The 18670-nt window shown below is 38.7% G+C and overlaps 2 protein-coding genes across 3 annotated transcripts; both read right to left on the bottom strand.

Moving 5' to 3' along the window:
• Positions 1-314: 314 nt before the first annotated feature.
• Positions 315-6422, bottom strand: LOC118808506 (docking protein 5-like). Of its 2 annotated transcripts, none has more exons than XM_036571235.1 (6): positions 6122-6422; positions 5739-5846; positions 4429-4543; positions 4255-4329; positions 661-850; positions 315-520 (listed from the first exon to the last, which is right to left on the bottom strand). In XM_036571235.1, exons 1-6 carry the CDS (start codon positions 6185-6187, stop codon positions 385-387), a joined length of 690 nt encoding a protein of 229 aa, XP_036427128.1. In that variant the 5' UTR covers positions 6188-6422; the 3' UTR covers positions 315-384. The 2 variants fall into 2 exon arrangements, with proteins under 2 accessions (XP_036427128.1, XP_036427127.1); XM_036571234.1 differs by having other exon boundaries at positions 318-520; positions 4213-4329; positions 6122-6418.
• Positions 6423-11959: 5537 nt separating this feature from the next.
• Positions 11960-18073, bottom strand: LOC118808505 (1,25-dihydroxyvitamin D(3) 24-hydroxylase, mitochondrial). The gene is made up of 12 exons (XM_036571233.1): positions 17761-18073; positions 17041-17231; positions 16851-16944; positions 16673-16766; positions 16460-16551; positions 15348-15459; positions 14592-14737; positions 14134-14300; positions 13325-13403; positions 12897-13094; positions 12652-12763; positions 11960-12536 (listed from the first exon to the last, which is right to left on the bottom strand). Exons 1-11 carry the CDS (start codon positions 18025-18027, stop codon positions 12653-12655), a joined length of 1551 nt encoding a protein of 516 aa, XP_036427126.1. The 5' UTR covers positions 18028-18073; the 3' UTR covers positions 11960-12536; position 12652.
• Between the last annotated feature and the right edge of the window lie 597 nt (positions 18074-18670).

The following is an 18670-nucleotide window of genomic DNA, read 5'->3' as shown; positions in this document are numbered from 1 at the left end:
AACAAATCTGTAACTATACAACCACAAAGTGATACTGATAAGTGGAGCTGATAAAATGGACAATGAGTGTATATTGATGGTCATTAAATCTCCAAAGCTGCACCATTATTAGGGAGACACTAGGGGGAGATCTTACTCAATACAACCTAATTTTGTCACCTGAAAAGGCTTTGTTGTGAAAATAATGATGGACACACTTAACAATGATCTTGCACATTTTCTGTCAGTGGAAGATGCTGTAGGTGTTTCCTGCATTGGTAGAAAAAAAGGTGGTAAATAAAAGTTGCAATAAATCTTATGTTTGGGAAGTCAATTCAAGAAGTCTAGTAATATGTATACTTTGTGCAATTATGTGTGTTGCAAAAAGGCACTGCAGTGCGGTGGTCAGTCATTCTGCGTCCTGACCGGATGGCTACACTGCGATTCCATGATAGCCAGTACTGCAGTATGAACCCTCTGATAGATGGCCTCTCCCTCTGGAGTGTGAAACTTGAACAAGCCCTCTCCTGTGTCACACATTCTGCAGAAAGAATATGTCAGAAATGCCAAAAGGCTCGAATGTACAATACACCAACCAGCCAAGATAAAATAGTGCAAAACTTTGTGAATACTTGGCTTAATGACAGGACAGTTTTTAATAGATTTGTTTTTGATACCTACCTGCCAGCTTCAATGGTAAAGCAGGTGCGGTCTCGTCCATATCGTCGCAGTACCTTCAGAGGCCATGATGCAATTCTCTGCCTGGGGTCATGGGCATTGTACAAGTGAATGGCCTTGTGTGTGATTTGGAGTGTACACTCTCCATGGGCTGTGAAGCTGTCAGATGGCAGCGGGAATACATGGTACTGCACTGACATATGAAACAAAAGACAACATGCATGTATCCTGTTACCATCAATATGCAAATACTCTGTAGATTGCTACAAGACTGCTAAACCATTCCAGTCTACCTTACTAGCTTACCTACCTTACTACCTTACTAAATATTGTAAAAAACATGTTTTCCCCCTTACCCTGTCAATGTAATTTATTAGCCAAGACATGGTCAGTGTCCAATGTTTGCTCAAACAGCAAATATAGCCAATATATCATAATATTATCTATAAAAATGCACAAATATATGTTGCATAGCTAAAACTGTATCAGGCACTTTGACGCCTGAATTATGTCTGCACGTTTGCCCAGTTATATAGAAAACATTAAGTCACAAATAGGTATAATTTCTGGTGGCTGAGTGAAAAATGGGGCATATCAAAAATGCAGTTTGTTGAAGGGTCATTATACCAAAATAGTGCTATGCAGGGGTTCTCACAAGAAACTTGGACGACTCTAAGTGCTGCTCCACAACCTTGTCAGAACCTAGCCCCGTCCTCCAAAATAATATTCAGTTAATGCTAGGATCAATAACCCAACACTACCATCAGGAAAACACCTCTTTTAGAACTAAACAGAACTATACTTGCTCTGATGCCACAATAGAAAAATTAACATTTTTACATAAAAACATGTTTGACTTTGCATATTTTAAAAAACAAAACCATTTTTCAAATGATTAAGGTCAATATTATTTTATTATTAAAATTGTTGCATTTACAGATCATTTACAATCATAATCATTGATTTCCACATGTCCCTATGTCTGATTTTGCACCTCCTGATGAAAAATTCATAGAATTATTTTCAGTTTTTATGTAACAAATTATGCTCTTTTGCTATGAAAAAATAATTAAATATTAGTATTTGAAAATTTTGTAAAACAACATAATTTCTTTGCATTCCAACACCTTAAGTCAGCCCTGTTACTGTGAGCGTCTCTGTGAGGCTTGGTGTTGTCTAGAACGCAGCATATGTTGTGTCAAAATGTATTCTGTGTTAATGGTGCTGTCACAGATCTGCAGGTTACACACTAATGCCCCCCCCCCACCATACCCCCCAAGTGGCTTTTGAACTTTATGTTAGTAACAATCTGGATGGTCTTTTCTTCTTTGCCAGAGAATATGATGTCAATTATATCTATAAACAATCTGAGGTGGTTTTCAGCCTTGTCATTAATGCGCAGAGATTTCTCAGATTCCCTGAATCTTTTGATGATATTATGCATGATAGAAAGTGAAATACCTAAAATCCTTGCCATCCCTGGCTGAGGAACATGATTTTAAACCTGGTGGATTTTTTCTGATGCCTCGACCCATCCTTGCTCATAAAGGTCAAGGCTTTTTGTGGATGCGCCTTTTATACGCAATCATGATTGATTCACCTTTTAAGATGTTTTGTGAACATTTTACAAATAAAATAAATGAAAAATTACAAAGTTTCTGTCTAAACCTTTTTGAATGTCTTGCAAGCATCAATTTCAAATTGAGCATAGCTGAGAAGACATATCTCGTCTCTGTAGTTTTTTTTTTTTTCAAATACAGGTAGATTTATGAATCACTGCTTTCTGCTTTTATTTAAATTTTGCCTACTGACAACTTTTTTGGAATTTGGTTTGTATGCTAGGTATGTCAGAAATGTTTCTGTTTTCCTGTGTTTGGTTATTTTACAGTATCACAAAAGTATTAGAAAAGGCGATAGAAGACAAAACAATTAACCCGTCTTTATTTCAGCTGTCTCTGAAAATATGGATCAGTTAACTGCTGCAGAGAAGCAACAGCTTTGACCTGAATAGTTCATCAGTACCTGCTGAACCACCAGGATATCTAAGGCTAGTCGGGTGTCCTAGCATTTTTCCATAATGTGGCAGGTTAAGATTGATGCTAATACCTGACAGGTTTGATCCCCTGAGCTGACAGTACATGACTGAGGCCCGAAGGCACCTAACCCTCAACTGCTCCCCGGGCGCTGCAGATAGGTCTGCCCACCGCTTCAGGCAAGTGTGCTCGCTGCCCCCTAGTGCATGTCTTCACTAGTGTGTATGTGGTGTTCCACTGCATGGATGGGTTAGATTGTGGAGGTGAAATTTCCCTATTGTGGGACTAATAAAGACCACTTAATAATAATTATAAATAATAAAAGTATTATTTAGGTGTTGAGGCAGAATGTCATGATGGGGAACCCATTTCAGATAATGAGAGGAAAGTTAGGTGGTGATCTATGTTTACTTCATAAAAGCTTTTTTAGCTGAATTTCAGCGCTAAGTAGCATGTTGGTGCTCATATCCAGTGCTGTAACTAGACATGGGCCAACATGTAGCATGTAGTCTGTCTGTTTTAGGTTTGGGTTCATAAGGATCCAGAGCCCAGATCAGCTGCATAGTGAGTTCTAGCTTTGAATGTTTTACAGTGTAATTATTGTTAGTGTTATAGAGTTCTGAAGTGATGTGTACTGTTCTTATTTCAGACGATTTTTTTGCCTCGTTGCCTTTTCAAAACAAAATGACACACATACCATACTGTGATTTAGGTATGCTGTTGGGGAATAAGCATTTTTAACTACATTAGCCTCATAGCTTCTCTGCAAAGGAAGCAAATTTCATACACCAAACATGCTTTGACTGACTGAATAAAGCAAAGGTGTCCACTCTTATCTGCAAAGGGCAGGTGTGGCTGTTGCTTTTCATTCCAAACGAGCTGGAGCACGCCTGTTTTCACTTGCTTAATCAGTTGGTCTCAGTCTTAACAATTGATCAAGTATGCTGCAGCCACCTGCAGCCACACCTGCCTGTTGCAGATAAGATTGGACACCACTGCAATAAAAGAAAAAAAAAAGTGTTTTGATTTTTTGCCAAACTATCACTTAAACCAGGACCAAACTTTTAATGAGGTCCATTTTACAGGGAAGTGACCTACTGCACATAGTGAATATACTAACTGCAGAAAATTGACCGATTGGCAATTTCTCCTTAAGTTATCCTTTAGATATTTTTAAGCCCCTCCAATGAAAAACCATTCCCCTTTTTCTGGATGATCATTTATTTTATTTGTTTTTTTTTGTTTGTTTATTTTTTTTTTTACTTTATTTTGTGCAACCTTTCACATTAAAAAGCCAAATTGTGCTTTATTCACATTTTAGTTATGGAACTCCTATTTTGGCATTTTTTACATAATTTGAGAGTGGCAACTGGCCTTTATGTTGTCTTTATGATGGATGGACCAATAGAAATGGTCCAAAATATATAATTTCTATCTCCTGTAAAGTTACCATTTTGGAGATTTTGTTCAGAGAGGGACGATATGCATGAAAGCAAGCAGTAATACATTCAAGGAGACACACCACACTCTTCATTCCTTATATGACAGAGCAAGTCTGGTTCACCAAAATCAAGTTTCTTCTTCCTTTCTTGAATACAGTATATGTGTAGCACGTTGTACCATTCATCAGCTTCTGCCTCTGTGAAGAACAAATGCGTATGTTGCATTTATATGGATTCCAATTTAGGAGCTACAGAATCTCTTCTCAGGATTATAGATACCTTAGCAGTTCACTCACCTGACTTACAAGCAAAAGTCAGTGAGGACTCTTCCCTGAACTCAAGCATCACTGCATGCTTCTTCTGCTGTTTTGGAACTCTACTGACATTCTTTACGTTGGTCAGACTCATCACCTGAAGATGATATTCAACAAAACAGTCTTTAGTATCCACACATTCAGCAGAAACAGTATAGGATGTGCACTTAAAGGGAAATTTCACAGATTTTTCAAATGTCTGCACACTTTATAAGTTGTACTATAAATTAACTTATTCAGAGTAGTTTGATGTAGATTCATGCATTGTAGAGAAACACACTGACTTAATTGTCTTTACAGTGTGGTGATAGGAACCAGCTCACAATGTTTACACCTCCAAGACAGATGTTTTATTGACCATGTAAAATGTTAAGTGAACTTACATGTGCCTTCTGAGCTTTATGTGTAATGTTGATGGTAAAATAGTGGTACAAAAGTTTCCTTTAGAGACTGATTTGGCCTCACAGCATCCTGCATGTACCTCTCCATCATGAATGTAATATGTTTTAGGCCCCATGTGTCAACACAAGGCCTGCGGGCCAAGTCAGGCCTGTGACACAGTCCTTCAGGCCTGCAAATTTATTTTAATTTTCGATTCTTATTAGCTTGTTTTACCCTGAGATGCACTACAGACCCCAGTATGCATTGCAACATAGTATGTGTTCCAACCCCCTTCTCCCAACATCAATCTATGGGTCAGCGGTTACATCAAAAGAAAAGATGTCTGGTGACTAGTTCAAGCAAATAGGCAAAGAAGACTTCTTTTTTTTTAGTTTTAAAAAACTACCTAAAAAAAAAATTATTTAGATTTGTTTTGGATAAGTATTTAATGCCTATTTAATGCGTATTTTGAATGAACAATGGCCACTCGGGTCAAGACAAAATGTTAAGTAAAAATGAAATAAAAACACAGCTGGCCCACGGATTTGCTGAGATTTTTTAATATGACACTTTTAGTGCTTAAATTTGACACCCCAAAACCTTTTAGGCCAAAACCTTATCGCAAAGTTGTTGTAAAACAATGTCTCAAGCATCAGACAGCTTATGCATAGGTATTTCAACGTATAGCTTTTTGTGATTAGCTTTTTGACGTCAGATGCTTCAAATATTTGATTCCTATCACCACCTCTGTGAAGAACATTTTGACTTAGTAAGTTCTCTAGAATGGAGCATTTCACATCAGCCCACTCTTAATAACATTATCTACATCTTTACCATTTAACCATGCAGAAATGATGAAAATCATCCCCTGTTTGTGCATTCTTTTATATGATCATGATTAAATAACTTGCCTTTTGGGGGCTTTTAGTACTGGTGGATCGCTGGTTCGAGTATTTTTCCAGCATATCGGGACCCTCACTAGAAGCCCTCTTCATCACCAGCCAGCATTTCTGATAGATCTAGTAACAGGATTACAGTGTATTAGTCTCTTTTCTTCACATCCACATCCAGATTTATGATGTTAAGCTGATATATGATGAAATCTCCTTGCTGCATAACAGCTTTAGGAATATATTACAATTGGATGAATACATGCATTGTTTAATCGTTAACTTCATCAATACACTCTGCAAATATTACACAGACTAACACCTATTACACTTCATAAGTACTTGTCAAAAAGAATATCCATTGGTATTTCAGCCAAAGATGTGACGAAGAGACTCAGACTTACCCGAAAGTGCCGACTGCGAATCTTCACGCATCCTTGTTTGATTATGTCACTGAAACCTGATGACATCCTGAACTTTCTCTGTTCTCAAAGCAGAAGAGCTGTTGCGCTTTGGCAAGTTGTCCCTTGATTTCTCTACCTGTTTTTCATTTTACAGGACAAAGTGTTCCTGCTCCACTTAGTTGTGTGTTAAAGCTTGAACCTGGCTGGTTCGTAGGTACTCTAGGAGTGCTTTTAGGGAGGAGTGAGGGAGTGGATGACTAATATTGGGACAATAGCAGGATGTGTTCTGGGAAATTGGTCTCCTTCTAAAATGTTTACAGGACAAAGTAAAAAACAAATAACTATGATAATTTTTTTTCACTTAATTTTCAATCTGTGCTGCCAAATTTCAACCAGGTCTCAAAATCTGTGTATTTCTTGAAGGTGAAGCATCTTGCATCTTTGTTTTTAACCTTCAATTTCTAAGAATGTGATTAAACATTAGCTTTGTTAGCTTTATTAGCTTAATGATGTGCACATGTTATTTGTGCTGTTCTGTGCTGCACTGTGGGCTGTGTTTGGCTAGAAGTGACCTGCCTGCTTCCCGGGCGTGTCAGTTGGTGTTGAGCGACGGATCTCTGTTGCTGCCTGTTAAATAAAAGATGCTTATGCAACAGTATTAAACTGTATTAGCCTCATGAATGTATAACATGTTAAAAAGGCAACGAGGACAAAAGCTGGATTACTGTTTGCAAGTTTGTTTGTAGGGATTTTTTAAAGAAGGAAAAAGGAAATCTCACGCTCACACGACCTCTGGCATTAACACAGTCATATGCAAAAGTACAAGGCAGCCAATCAGAACAGAGCTCATTCACATATATCAGTATTAAACTTTGCAAGTAAATAGAAATTCTGTATAAAATTAGCAGAAAAATTGCATATCTAAGTGTATTCCCTGTAGAGGATGTGTTAACTTATTTTCACTTCTCCAAAATATGTAATTTGACCAGGGGTGTTCAAACTTCTGCATATGACTATACTTCAATGATGAAAAACCTCCCTAACAAGACTTTGGCAGTAATAATTATGAAGTGTAATCAGATTAGTGCACAACCATGGGTGAAATGTAACTGGATCCACTCCTCCTTCAAGATAGTACTGGCCCATCAGCTCACTGGAGGATGTATTTACACAGATATCATGTGTGGCTGATGTAACTCTCAGTAACTGCACTCCTAAAATAATATTAGAGGTGTCAAAGCACCGATACTCACTGCCTGATGTTGATGTTTACGCTGACTAAGGCTCAGTATCAGCTACTGGCTTCTTGAACATTTTTTCAAACATGAAATTAAATCATGAAATACTTTAAATAGTTGTTAAAAACAAGATTACTTTGTGAAAAATAACTTAAAATACCCTAAAATGTTTGAATAACCCCAGTGATTTTAATGGAGCAGGTTACCTTTAATTAATGACATTTTTAAATTTAAGTTCCTACAACAGCAAATGTGTAATTCTGAGGTCATTTGCCACAGAAATGTTGTTCCAAAATAAAGCTTTTCCCTATTTCCTAAAAACAAATTTTGTACCTGTATAATATTTCTCTATTTTATTTTTTTTTGCAAGTCTTTTTTATTTTCCCGAGAAAATGTCTCCATCTGCTGGATGTATGACCAGTACTTACTACAACACCTACATTCTAGTGGTGGATTCAAGTGATAGATTAATATATACAATAGTATGCAAAGTTTGGCCACCCCTGGGCAAATAAGGGAACACATTCTCTATAGAGAACACACGTCTGCACCTTTAGTTCACAATTACTGTTTATTTGCTGAATTTAACATATTACAAAACAAAACATGGAATGTGGCCTAGGCAAGAGTTATGGCACATTTTCTATTTTTAAATTTATTTTGATTAGTTTTCTTTAAAATATATTAAACTCGATCAAAAATAAATAAATTAATAAATTGTGCACTACAGTCTGCAGTAAAGTGCCATGTTTAGGTTTATTCCCTGTAGAGAATGTTTTCACTTATGTTCACTTAGAAAATCAACAAAACATGTCATTTGAATGGGGTGTTCAAACATTTGCAAACGACTGCAGATTAAACTAACCTAATGATCTATTTGTTGTTTAAGCTAATAAACCGTTTATGTTTTTAAATCTTAAGGCAGCATAAATTCAAATCAGGCAGCAAACACAGCAGGTGGCAGTTTGAGTTCTCGCTTTATTGCACTCCACTGTTGACTCATTGCAGATTGTTTTGATTTAGAATACACACATGTCTCTAAGGTGAATGACACTGGTAGCGGGCCAAAGCAAAGGGACGTTGAGAAACGAGGGTCAAAGTTACAGTAGCTGATGTTATATCACTTGGCAGTGTTTTCGTGTATTTTTCTGTCAAAGCATCAGGTTCATTAGTTGTGAAATTCCGGAACATGATGACATTGAATCTGTGTCAGTTCAGTATCAGCTGACCAGCCCTCCCGTGGGCACACATCTGAGCACACACACACACACACACACACACACTCACACTCACACACGCACATACACACACACACACACACACACACATCTGAACACACACGCTTATACATACACAAAAACTGTCCCTGACCTGTGGCTCGAGTTTGAAGGAAAACAGCTTATCAGCTTTTTAAACACTTTTTAAACACTTTTACTGTTCTATTCTAGTAAATAATTTGATTTTTTTCTGAAATTTTAGCTGTCTTATTGCTTACTATCTAAGTTGGTTCTTTTGCTTAATTTTAATGTCTTTCCATTCTATATTTTATTGATGTTTTATGCCTGTTTTCTATTTTTCTATTTTTTATAAGGTTGTCATTTCAACTTTTTCAATCCCTTGTAATTTGCTTGGCTACATTGTTCTATTCTAAGTCGAAATAAAGGTTGATTGAATGATTATAGAGCATAAACGAATTGAGAAAGCAAGGTTTGGGCCAACACATTTGGCCTATACATTTGCATTTCACATTTTTGTTCTGACAGAATACTTACATTTTACATTTGAAATGTGGTCAGAGTTCCAGTTTAGGTAATAATGACATTTAAAGTATAATTAAAAAACAATAACTTAATGATAACTAAGCCAATAATGATTTTATTACACTGATTGGTGAAAAACATCATATTTTTAAAAATTGCAAAAAATTGAAAAATGGTATGGCAAAAATCAAAAAATATTTTCAGCCACTAAGTACACATTATTCTATTTTCAGGAGATATAAGATAATCCACTTGCATGACGAAGGAGAAAGTCAAAGGAAAATGAGAAAGCAAAAGATTTTAAAACTAGAGTTAAAAAATATTAAAAGATACAAAAAAACTAGAACTCCTAACAACCATATGAGATCTGGTAGACCACCAAACTGTCCACATCAGATAAACAGCACTTAAACCTTTCACCTTTGAGAGACTTTAATTTAAATAAATGAAGGGTGGTCTCTGACTTTTGCACGTCACTGTACATAGAGAAAGCTAGATTATTTTCCAAAGTATACATTTGCATTTCTCAGTTTTACTCTGGTAGAATATTTGTAGTATGCATTCTGAAGTGGGGACACAGTTACAGTTTAAGTAGTAGTGACGTTTTAATTACAATGTTTTGTTTAATTGATAAACAATAACATAATAACATTTTTTTTTTTAATGATTTTCACTTAGAACATCTAGTCTGTTTTAATGGGATTAAATAATACAGTACTTTATCAACATCTGACTAAATTATCTCTGTAAAATGCTGTGTAACATAATCATACTACTGTTTTATGAAACTTGTTTTAATAACACATTTTTAAAGGTAACACAATATACTAACAGTAACTAAAAAGTAGCCAATAATAATTGCATTACTGAACAAAATCCAATTTGTCAATTGCTTTATATATACAACTTTGATCATTTGATCATTGATCATATTCTACGGTGCCCCCCATAAATATTACCCTCGGTAAACACAAGTTATGGTTATATAAATATATATATATATATATACATATATACTAACAGTAACTAAACTGATATCTTATAATCATTTACCTTTTCTTCTCAAATCAAGGATATATAATGATATAATATTTCCCTTTGCTGGGAAAGCTTTGCACAAGATATTGGAACATTGCTGTGAGAATTTCATTGCATTCAGTCACAATAGCATTAGTGAGGTCAGGTACTAATTAAATGATTAGTTCTGGACTCCACCTCACCACTCCTGCTTGTCCCAGAGGTATTGGATGGAGCTCCATCGCTCCAGATAACACAGTTCCACTGCTCCACAGTCCAGTGCTGGGGGGCTTTATACCCCACTAGCTGTGAATGAACCTGCAGGTATGTTTTATGTTTAAAGGTTAAAGAGGACAAAACTTTCTCCATCTATCACAGTTGGGCAATCACAGGAGTTTGCATTATGAGGTCACAAGATCTCTCTAACTAAACACCACCTCTGTACCTTTGTGTTTGGACGGCTGTCCAGAAAGTCTCTGCTGGTGCCAAACCACAAACATACAGCCAAGAGTTTGCCAAACATCTGTGGATCTTTGATTGCAACCGGGAGAAAGAGACACAAACAAAGCTTTCAGTGACAAACACCAGAGTTGCATTTGGTGTAAAATAAAGTGCAGAAATGGAGAAAAGAACTCATTTCCATGATGAAGTATGGTGGTGGATCTGTGATTTTATTGGACTAGTTTTCTTCCAAAGGCTTTGGCTATCTTGTTGAGATATATAACATCATGGTCTCCATCAAATACCAAGAGATTTTAGATTAAATCTGGCTGCCTCTGCCTGTAGACCTGTAAGACTAGGTTTTGTTTAGACCTTCCAGCAAGACAACATACAAAATCCATTTAAAAATGGTTCTCTGACCACAGAATCTGACTTTGCGGTGGCCATTTCAGTCATAAACCCCACTAAAAATCTGTGGTATGATAGGGAAGAGTCCATGGGTGAAAACTTGATTTTGAATGGAGGAATGGTCTCAGATCCGTAAGCTGTGACTGTGAAAAAATATTTCTGAAACATTGAAAAATGAATGAAGGTTCAAGGTGAGATCCCTTTATATATGTTCTCCCAGCTCAACAGTGTTAATGCATTTAAGAAAATTATTATTTTAAAAGTATGTTTAAGTCTCTAAAAAGATTAGATTTCTCTCTTATTTATGGTGTAAGATCAATCTAATAAACCAAAAAGCAGGCAGAACACTCTCAGAAATAAAGGTATGAAACTTGTCACTGGGGTGGGAGCCTCAGGGGTACATCTCAGTACCTTTAGTCAGGGAACATAACTGTACCATAATCCATTGAAATTATATTCTCTAAGTTGTACTGACTCCACACACCCCGTCTCGTCTCCAGGCTTTTATTTTATTGTTCTATTTTAAAACATCTGGTTATGAAAAGGTACAAATACGAACTTTTCACCTGGAAAAACTTATCTTAGGTTGACAATCAGACCTTAAAACCACTGTTTGATAGAACATTTACATTGTTTGTACCTTAATGAATAATGAAAAATGTATCTGCACAGAACCTTTATTTCTAACAGTATAATAATTTTTTATGTTGTTTGGCAAAGCCCTGAGATGGTCTAGTGTCTAGGGTGTTTCCTGCCTTCCACCCAATGAGTGCTGGGATAGACTCCAGTGCCCCCCGTGACCCAGGAGAATAAGCAGTCAGATAATGTGTGTGTGTGTGTGTGTGTGTGTTTAGGAAAAAATTTCTGACTCAATATCTGTTAAATATATTATTGCCTTAACAAATAGAACAGTTTAACTGCACTCTTCTGAATGCTTCAAATGTGCTCTTTGAATAATAAATCAGAAACATGACTGAGTTGCACTCTTTCTTTTCTTTTTATTATTGTTTTCATTTTGTACAGATATGTATACAGATAACAAACAAAACATTCATTTTTTATTATATATAAATAGTGTTAGTTTATGTAGTATATTATACATATGTACAACATTTCTGTCATTATTCTTTTATATTCTTTTTATAGTTCACACATTTTTACATACATTCCATAAGGCTAGAATACACGGACAGTCTATATCGATAGAAAAATGTTTTAAATTTTAGGCTAAAAATAAAACTTTTATATAATAGGTAGGTGTAGTAGTCATTATGAAAAAAAACAAAGTGATTTCTTTCTGTCAGCTTGGTCAGCGAAATACATAATTATAAATACATAGTGATCATTACAATGTTACAATATATGTGGAATATATATATACATCTATATCTATAGTAGTTATACCGTAAACTAAAGATTCATGGTCTGAGGTATTTCTAAAATAATCACATTCATACATTCGGACACAATAGCAGCAAAATGAAGCCCTCTTGATGCTTTGGGCCAAGGCTGTGGAGTTATCTGTTTCCATGTGAGGCTGGTGCACAAATCCTGAAAAGTAAAACATGAAAACAGATGAAAACACTGAATGAACTGTAAAAGGTTTTCTCTGTCCATTTTTACAGTGAAGATATTGAATATCATAGCTGTAAAGCACCGTTCTCACCTCATCGGCGGACGAAAGCCACAGGAAGTTCTCGACTGGGCACAAGCGTTCCCGAATGTACCGCATCCACCGGCTCTTGATCTGTTGCCACAATCTTGTAATCACGAATTAACTGTGATAAAGCACATAAACACCAAAAGGCAAATGTAAGCACCAAAGCAGATGGTCAGTTAAACTGTCTTTGCATTTTAATTCCAATCGAGATCTCCTTAGGGATATAGATGAATGCTAGAGTGTTGTCTTACCCAGCATAGAGCGAGCTGGATCTGCAGCTCAGCCAGGCGCCGGCCAATGCACATCCTCTTGCCGATGCCGAAGGGTACATAGGCGAATGGATTGATGGAGGATTTGTCCTGGACCCAACGTTCCGGCCTGAACTGCTTTCCATTGTCAAAGTATTCCTCATTAGAACCCAGTGCCTGGCTATTAATCATCAACACTGTCTGCAAATTAAACACAAAGGGAAATATGATGAACTGCAAACCTTAAAGCCTTTATCTATAGCTATTCACAAATACGTATATTGTGCAGAATTAATCTTTACATTACAAATTCAAAGCTGTTTAGAACATTTGCTGAAGATTTGTTTAAAGCAGTAAGTCATATCTTGCATATTGAGTACTTGTAACAATCAAACTCTGTCTATAGGGGGCAGTGTTTAAGGAACACTCACTCCTTTAGGCAAGGTGTAATCTCCCAGCACAGTGTCTTTGTCCAAAGTCCGGCTTGTGAAGGGCACGGAGGGTGAGACTCTGTATACATGAGAGAAGAAAAAACACCACTAAGTCTCCTGTGTGTGAGCGCATAAGCCGAGAAGTATGAGCCACATTATGCTATGGTGAGTTCATATTAGTCAAGGCATGATAATCCCACAAAAACACCGTAAACATTCCCAGGGCTGTGCTGCAGTATTATCCTTGCTTAATGTCTGAGAATATTTCTTTCTGTCTCATGACATGACTGTTTAAGCTTTAACATAGCATGATGAGTTTATGCTAGCAGCGTGAGTCTCGGGACCTAGCCTCTTGAAGCTGACCTAATCTACTAAGCTACACAGCTGAGAGAGTACCTCAGTGTCTGGGTATGAAACATACTATACTACTACTACTATTTCTACTGTGTAGCAAGTTTGCCTGCTTAATAAACTAGGATACGTTCAAATAATGCTGTTTAATTATTGCTATATTTATTGACATCAATAGATTGCAAATCCTCAGAAAGCTTCATATCTATTTTCCATGCCATTCAATTATTAATGCTTTTCATTCTGATTGGAAAATAGAGATTACCGGTGGAGAAATAACTCTTTTAGTGTTTGTTTGAGTCCATATTATACATCATACAGGCCTAAACTGCCCTCAGACAAACTCTAAAAGAGGTGACTCCACATTGATTTTCCTGTCAATTGATTCAGCCGAGGAGCCTTGTTTATCTCAACTCTACTGATGGGTCTCTTTCCTGACAATGCTGTTGACATCCTACCTCATGGACTCTTTTAGACAAGCCTTGAGATAGGGCATGTTCTTGATGTGCTCGGCACATGGTGTCTCTCCAGGGGGTACCACTTCTCTGATCTCTTTCAGCAGCTTGTCCTGAGCTTGGGGGTTCCGGGAGAGGTTGAAAATAGCCCACAGTGTGCTGTTAGCAGTCTGAATGGAGAAAGGAAGAGGGTTTGCTTTGTCATTCTGGACCACTGGTCACCAAAGGTTCACGACTCAACGGTTGTCGCATTTCATAAATGGCTAGACAGGGAGGCGACATTGTTCTTGGGGTGCTGTATGCTGCCGACTTAACTGCTTGAATGAGCTAATCTTTAAAGCAGTGGACCAGAGTTAGGTCACATAAGGTCTTTAGTTCATTGTTGTGGAGCTGCAAAACAAGCTAAGGGTGGGCACTTGGTCACGGTTGGCTCATGTTTTTGAATGTGTGGTCATACTTACTGTCTCTACACCCCCAACCTGGAGCTCGGTCGTTGCTGCGTAAAGCTCCTTCTTGGTGAGGGGGCTGTTATGGTAGATGTCGCAGAGGAAATCTTCAGATTGTCCATTTGAGTGCCGCTTCAGTTTCTTGTCGATGTAGAGTTTGGCTGAGAAAAGAGCAGAGAAGACGACTGTTTAACAAACTGGCCAGAAGAACTTGCTTCCAATGTGCACAGTTCTCACCTATTATCCAAGTCTGAGCATATTTACAGGGACTGTTTCTGTGTCAGTGTATCATTTAGCGTGCTAGTCTGCGTAACTGTGTAGCTCAGCACGTGTTGCTACTGTTTTTTGGTGGAAAAGTGTTGCATGAATGCATGACAGGTGCTTGCCAGTCAGCTGGCTAACCAGCAGCAGCAGCAAGAGAACAACTATGGGTACACAGCCTTGCATCAACATTCCTCCGCTACCCCTCCCCTTACTCTGTTCCCGCTACTAGCAAATATTTGGCCGCATTCTCTGTGCACTTAGGTCATCCAGTTTACTACAACTCTCTCCCTCCCTCTCCCCTTCCCTCCCTCCCTCCCCCCCCTCCCTCCCTCCCTCTGATAGAGAAGCAGAGCATGCACTGTGGAGGAGGAGGAGGTGGAGGAGGAGGAGGAGGAGGATGAAAAGGGTTGAAGGGGGGCAGTAGGTTCATCTCTCATCACCTGACTGGGAATGTGCTGGGAGCGATTTGTGGGTCACACGTCATCCGACGAAGGCACATTTTCTTACCTGTGCTAAAAATACGGTCCCACGCAGCCGTGTGTTCCTGCCACGTCCTTGTGTTCAGGCTCTTGTGCAGTTCCACCGGTGTCACCATCATCGTGCCAAACGTACTCATCATCTGTAGGGTTATAATATTGTGTATTAGGATCTCGTATAGAACTGATACAGTGGGCTTTACATTCACTCATGCAAGAACCAGTTTTGCACCAGCCATTTTTGAGATTTCACACATTTCGCTGCTGTCAGAATGAAACCTCGTATCTCCAGAAAGGTAACTTTACAGGAGAAGGAAAAACGTTCTTAATTTTTAATGGAAGACTATGGAGAAATATTTTTTTCCAAGTACTTTTGGACCATTTCTGTTGGTCTCTTAATCCTGACATTTTGACACGACATAAAGGGTGACTGCCTTTTTCTATTTATGCCAAAAAATGAAAAATGACAAAAATGGAGATGAAGTTTTAAGATTTTTTCAAATGTTTTGTTGTCATAGACAAGCAGTCTGTAAAAAGTTAGAAAACTCTGTTTGTGACTAAAGAACTATGTGTGATTTATTAACTTCAAGGAACTTTGAAGAGAACTTCATGATGTATACTCATGTTGAGATGGTTTTCTAGTAGAATTACATTCTTCAAACTTCAAATTATAATTCAAAACATATTCATGCAACAAACATTACTTTAAATCTGCAGGAAACCCTGGTGCTAACAGTGTCACCATCTCACACTTTCATCCCAGTAATCACTTGGTGTTACTACAGAACACCGTTTTTATGAATGACACGTCAGTGGCCGGAAGCTATTGCCTTATTTGGCGTGTTTTGGGCGTCACATATGCAAATACCTAATTAACATGGATTCACGCTCATTTACGAACATTGATCATGTTTACGGGGGCCATTTAGTACGGCTCGAGGGGCGTCGAGGCTCAGTACCTTGACAAAACAAGTACGAGAAAGTTTCCAAGCAGCTCTATGATGATAAAACTAAGCCTGGCGTTACGAGCCTTCACGTGGCGTCATGAAGGACTCACGAACGAACTGTGGCAGATGAACAGAAGAACGAAGGAAAGAAGGAGATTTATGCATTGAATGGACAGACTGGCTGTTCTGTTCGTACCGTTTTTATCGCAGTGATGAAGTCCATCGCCTCTTCATCGACGGTTTCTTGCAAAAGGCCAAATCGTTTGTCATAGAGCACAAAGCAGATGGCTGTAAGAGAGGAAAGGCGTTCAAATTTCGCCTAATACATAAAAATATTGACGACATATTTTTTTAAAAAGTGCTGGTAAATGAAACATCCACCCAAAAATCGAAGGGAAAGCAAACTTACTTTCAAATGACCACTTATTGAGCTCAAAATACAGGTCGTCGATCTTCCCGTTGGTATTAACCCTCCCGATTCTGTCAATGAAATCAGCCAAAACCTTCACAGAAACAAACAAAAACAGTGTTAGAGTGGTTTCTGAGCAGGGTTACAGCTAAAAGAGTAAGAGGCAGACTTTACCAACCTCGTTAATCTTCCCATCGAGTTTCACCACCTCGCTCGGTTTCATGAGTTTCTGCTGGAACGCGCTCCGCACGCGCTGCCAGTCCTTCCCCTCCCTGCAAAGCGAGTCACACACAAATCAGCACAAAGCGCCACAACAGAGGGTTTTTTTTTCAGTATGAAACGCGAATGAGGAATCTGGGCATAATTACAGGAGGAGGAGCCCGTAAGCCTCGTCTCGCAGGTCCCTGTAGGCTTTCCAGGGTTTGATCTCCAGCCTCTGAGGATAGCTGCCCTCCTTCCTGTAGAGCGCCTCCAGCAAGCAGGGCGCGCCGATGTGGACGGACTCAAAAGAGCCCAGCTTCATCCGGAAGATCTTACCGAACTTCTTATGGTAGTCAATCTGCAGGAAAACACAGGGGCAAAAGACAGTGATGAGAGAGCGCGCGTTCATTCTGTTTTTACGCACCAAAACATTCAGTGCGCAATTAACTCAGCGTGTAGAATATAACGGTTTTAATGGAACCATTGAACTAATATTTATAGAGGCGAATTCAGTCTTATAGTGATAAATTAACTCTTATTAACCTTATCAACTCTTATTAGCTTAACGAGTTCACTCCTAAAGTGTTAAATGAACTTTTTAAGCTGGAATTGTATTGACACTCTTGGTGCTACTGCAACACGAGATTTTACTGTGTATTATAATAACTAACTAGCTAACTAACTAACTAACTAACTAACTAACTAATAAATAAATAAATAAATAAATAAAAATAAGTATTATTATTGTTAATTAAATTGTTATTATTAAATTTGTATTATTATTATTAGTATTATTATTATTATTATTATTATTATTATTAGTAGTAGTAGTAGTAGCAGTATTAGTAGTAATAGTAGTAGTAGTAATACTAATTGTGATACAATACCAGTGCCTCGTGCTGTCTCTTCAAGCCTCCTCTGCGCAGGAGATCAACCAGGCTGCCCAGCAGTGGCCAGTTGGTGGGTCCTGGGATGGAGCTGAGGCTGTGGGGGCAGCCTCGAGCAGCAGCAGCAGCAGCAGAAGGAGCTGCAGCATCCTTGGCCTCGAGCACGCAGGCTGAAGACGTGGGTTTGCTGTGCTGCAGCCCTCCTGCGAGCTCCTGCTGCTTCAACAGGCCGGCGATGCGGGGTGCTGTGCGGATGTGTGCTCTCATGGTCAGCTGAGCGTCCACTCACTCTGCACGGTTTGTGTTTTTGGGTCGACATCCCGCGACAATATATATACGCGCGCCCGTGTTTATCACAGCCGCACGCGGGGGCCAATCAGGAACCGGGCTCACGGGATGTAGAGGTCGAGCCCACCACGCGCGTATAGATCCATTACGCGGTGCTAGAAGGATCGCATGACCCCGCGCGCACGGAGGAAGTGCCCTCGCTACCCCCACCAACCCTCATAACCCCTCCTCACCCCGCCCCCTTCAGAAAGCGACGCGCTCCGATTAGTACAAGCTAAACTCCTCACTGCGCAAACACTGCGGCCACGCTTCAGCGCTTTGGACAAATATTTGCCAAATACTCACTGCGCGCCCCGCGCCTGGTGATCACCTGTCTTTGTGTGTGAGTGTGTATGCGTGTGTGTAAGAGAGAGAGATAGAGAGAGAGTGTTTTTACATGGACAGTCTCACTGATGATAGATTAGATCACTGCGTTACAGAGGACGTTTAATTTTACGCGCGTTTCCCTTTCATTGAAGAAGCAGCTGTATCGTATGACTCACTAGTACGCAGGGCAGGTTTGCGCACTGGGGCTTGTTGCTAAACACAGCATTAAGCGTAAAAACACTGAACTCTGAGCGCT

The sequence above is a fragment of the Colossoma macropomum genome, unplaced genomic scaffold, assembly GCF_904425465.1.
Source record: "Colossoma macropomum unplaced genomic scaffold, Colossoma_macropomum, whole genome shotgun sequence".
NCBI lineage: Eukaryota > Metazoa > Chordata > Actinopteri > Characiformes > Serrasalmidae > Colossoma > Colossoma macropomum.
Note: the sequence above shows the minus strand (reverse complement) of the source record. Positions and strands in the feature narration are given on the sequence as shown.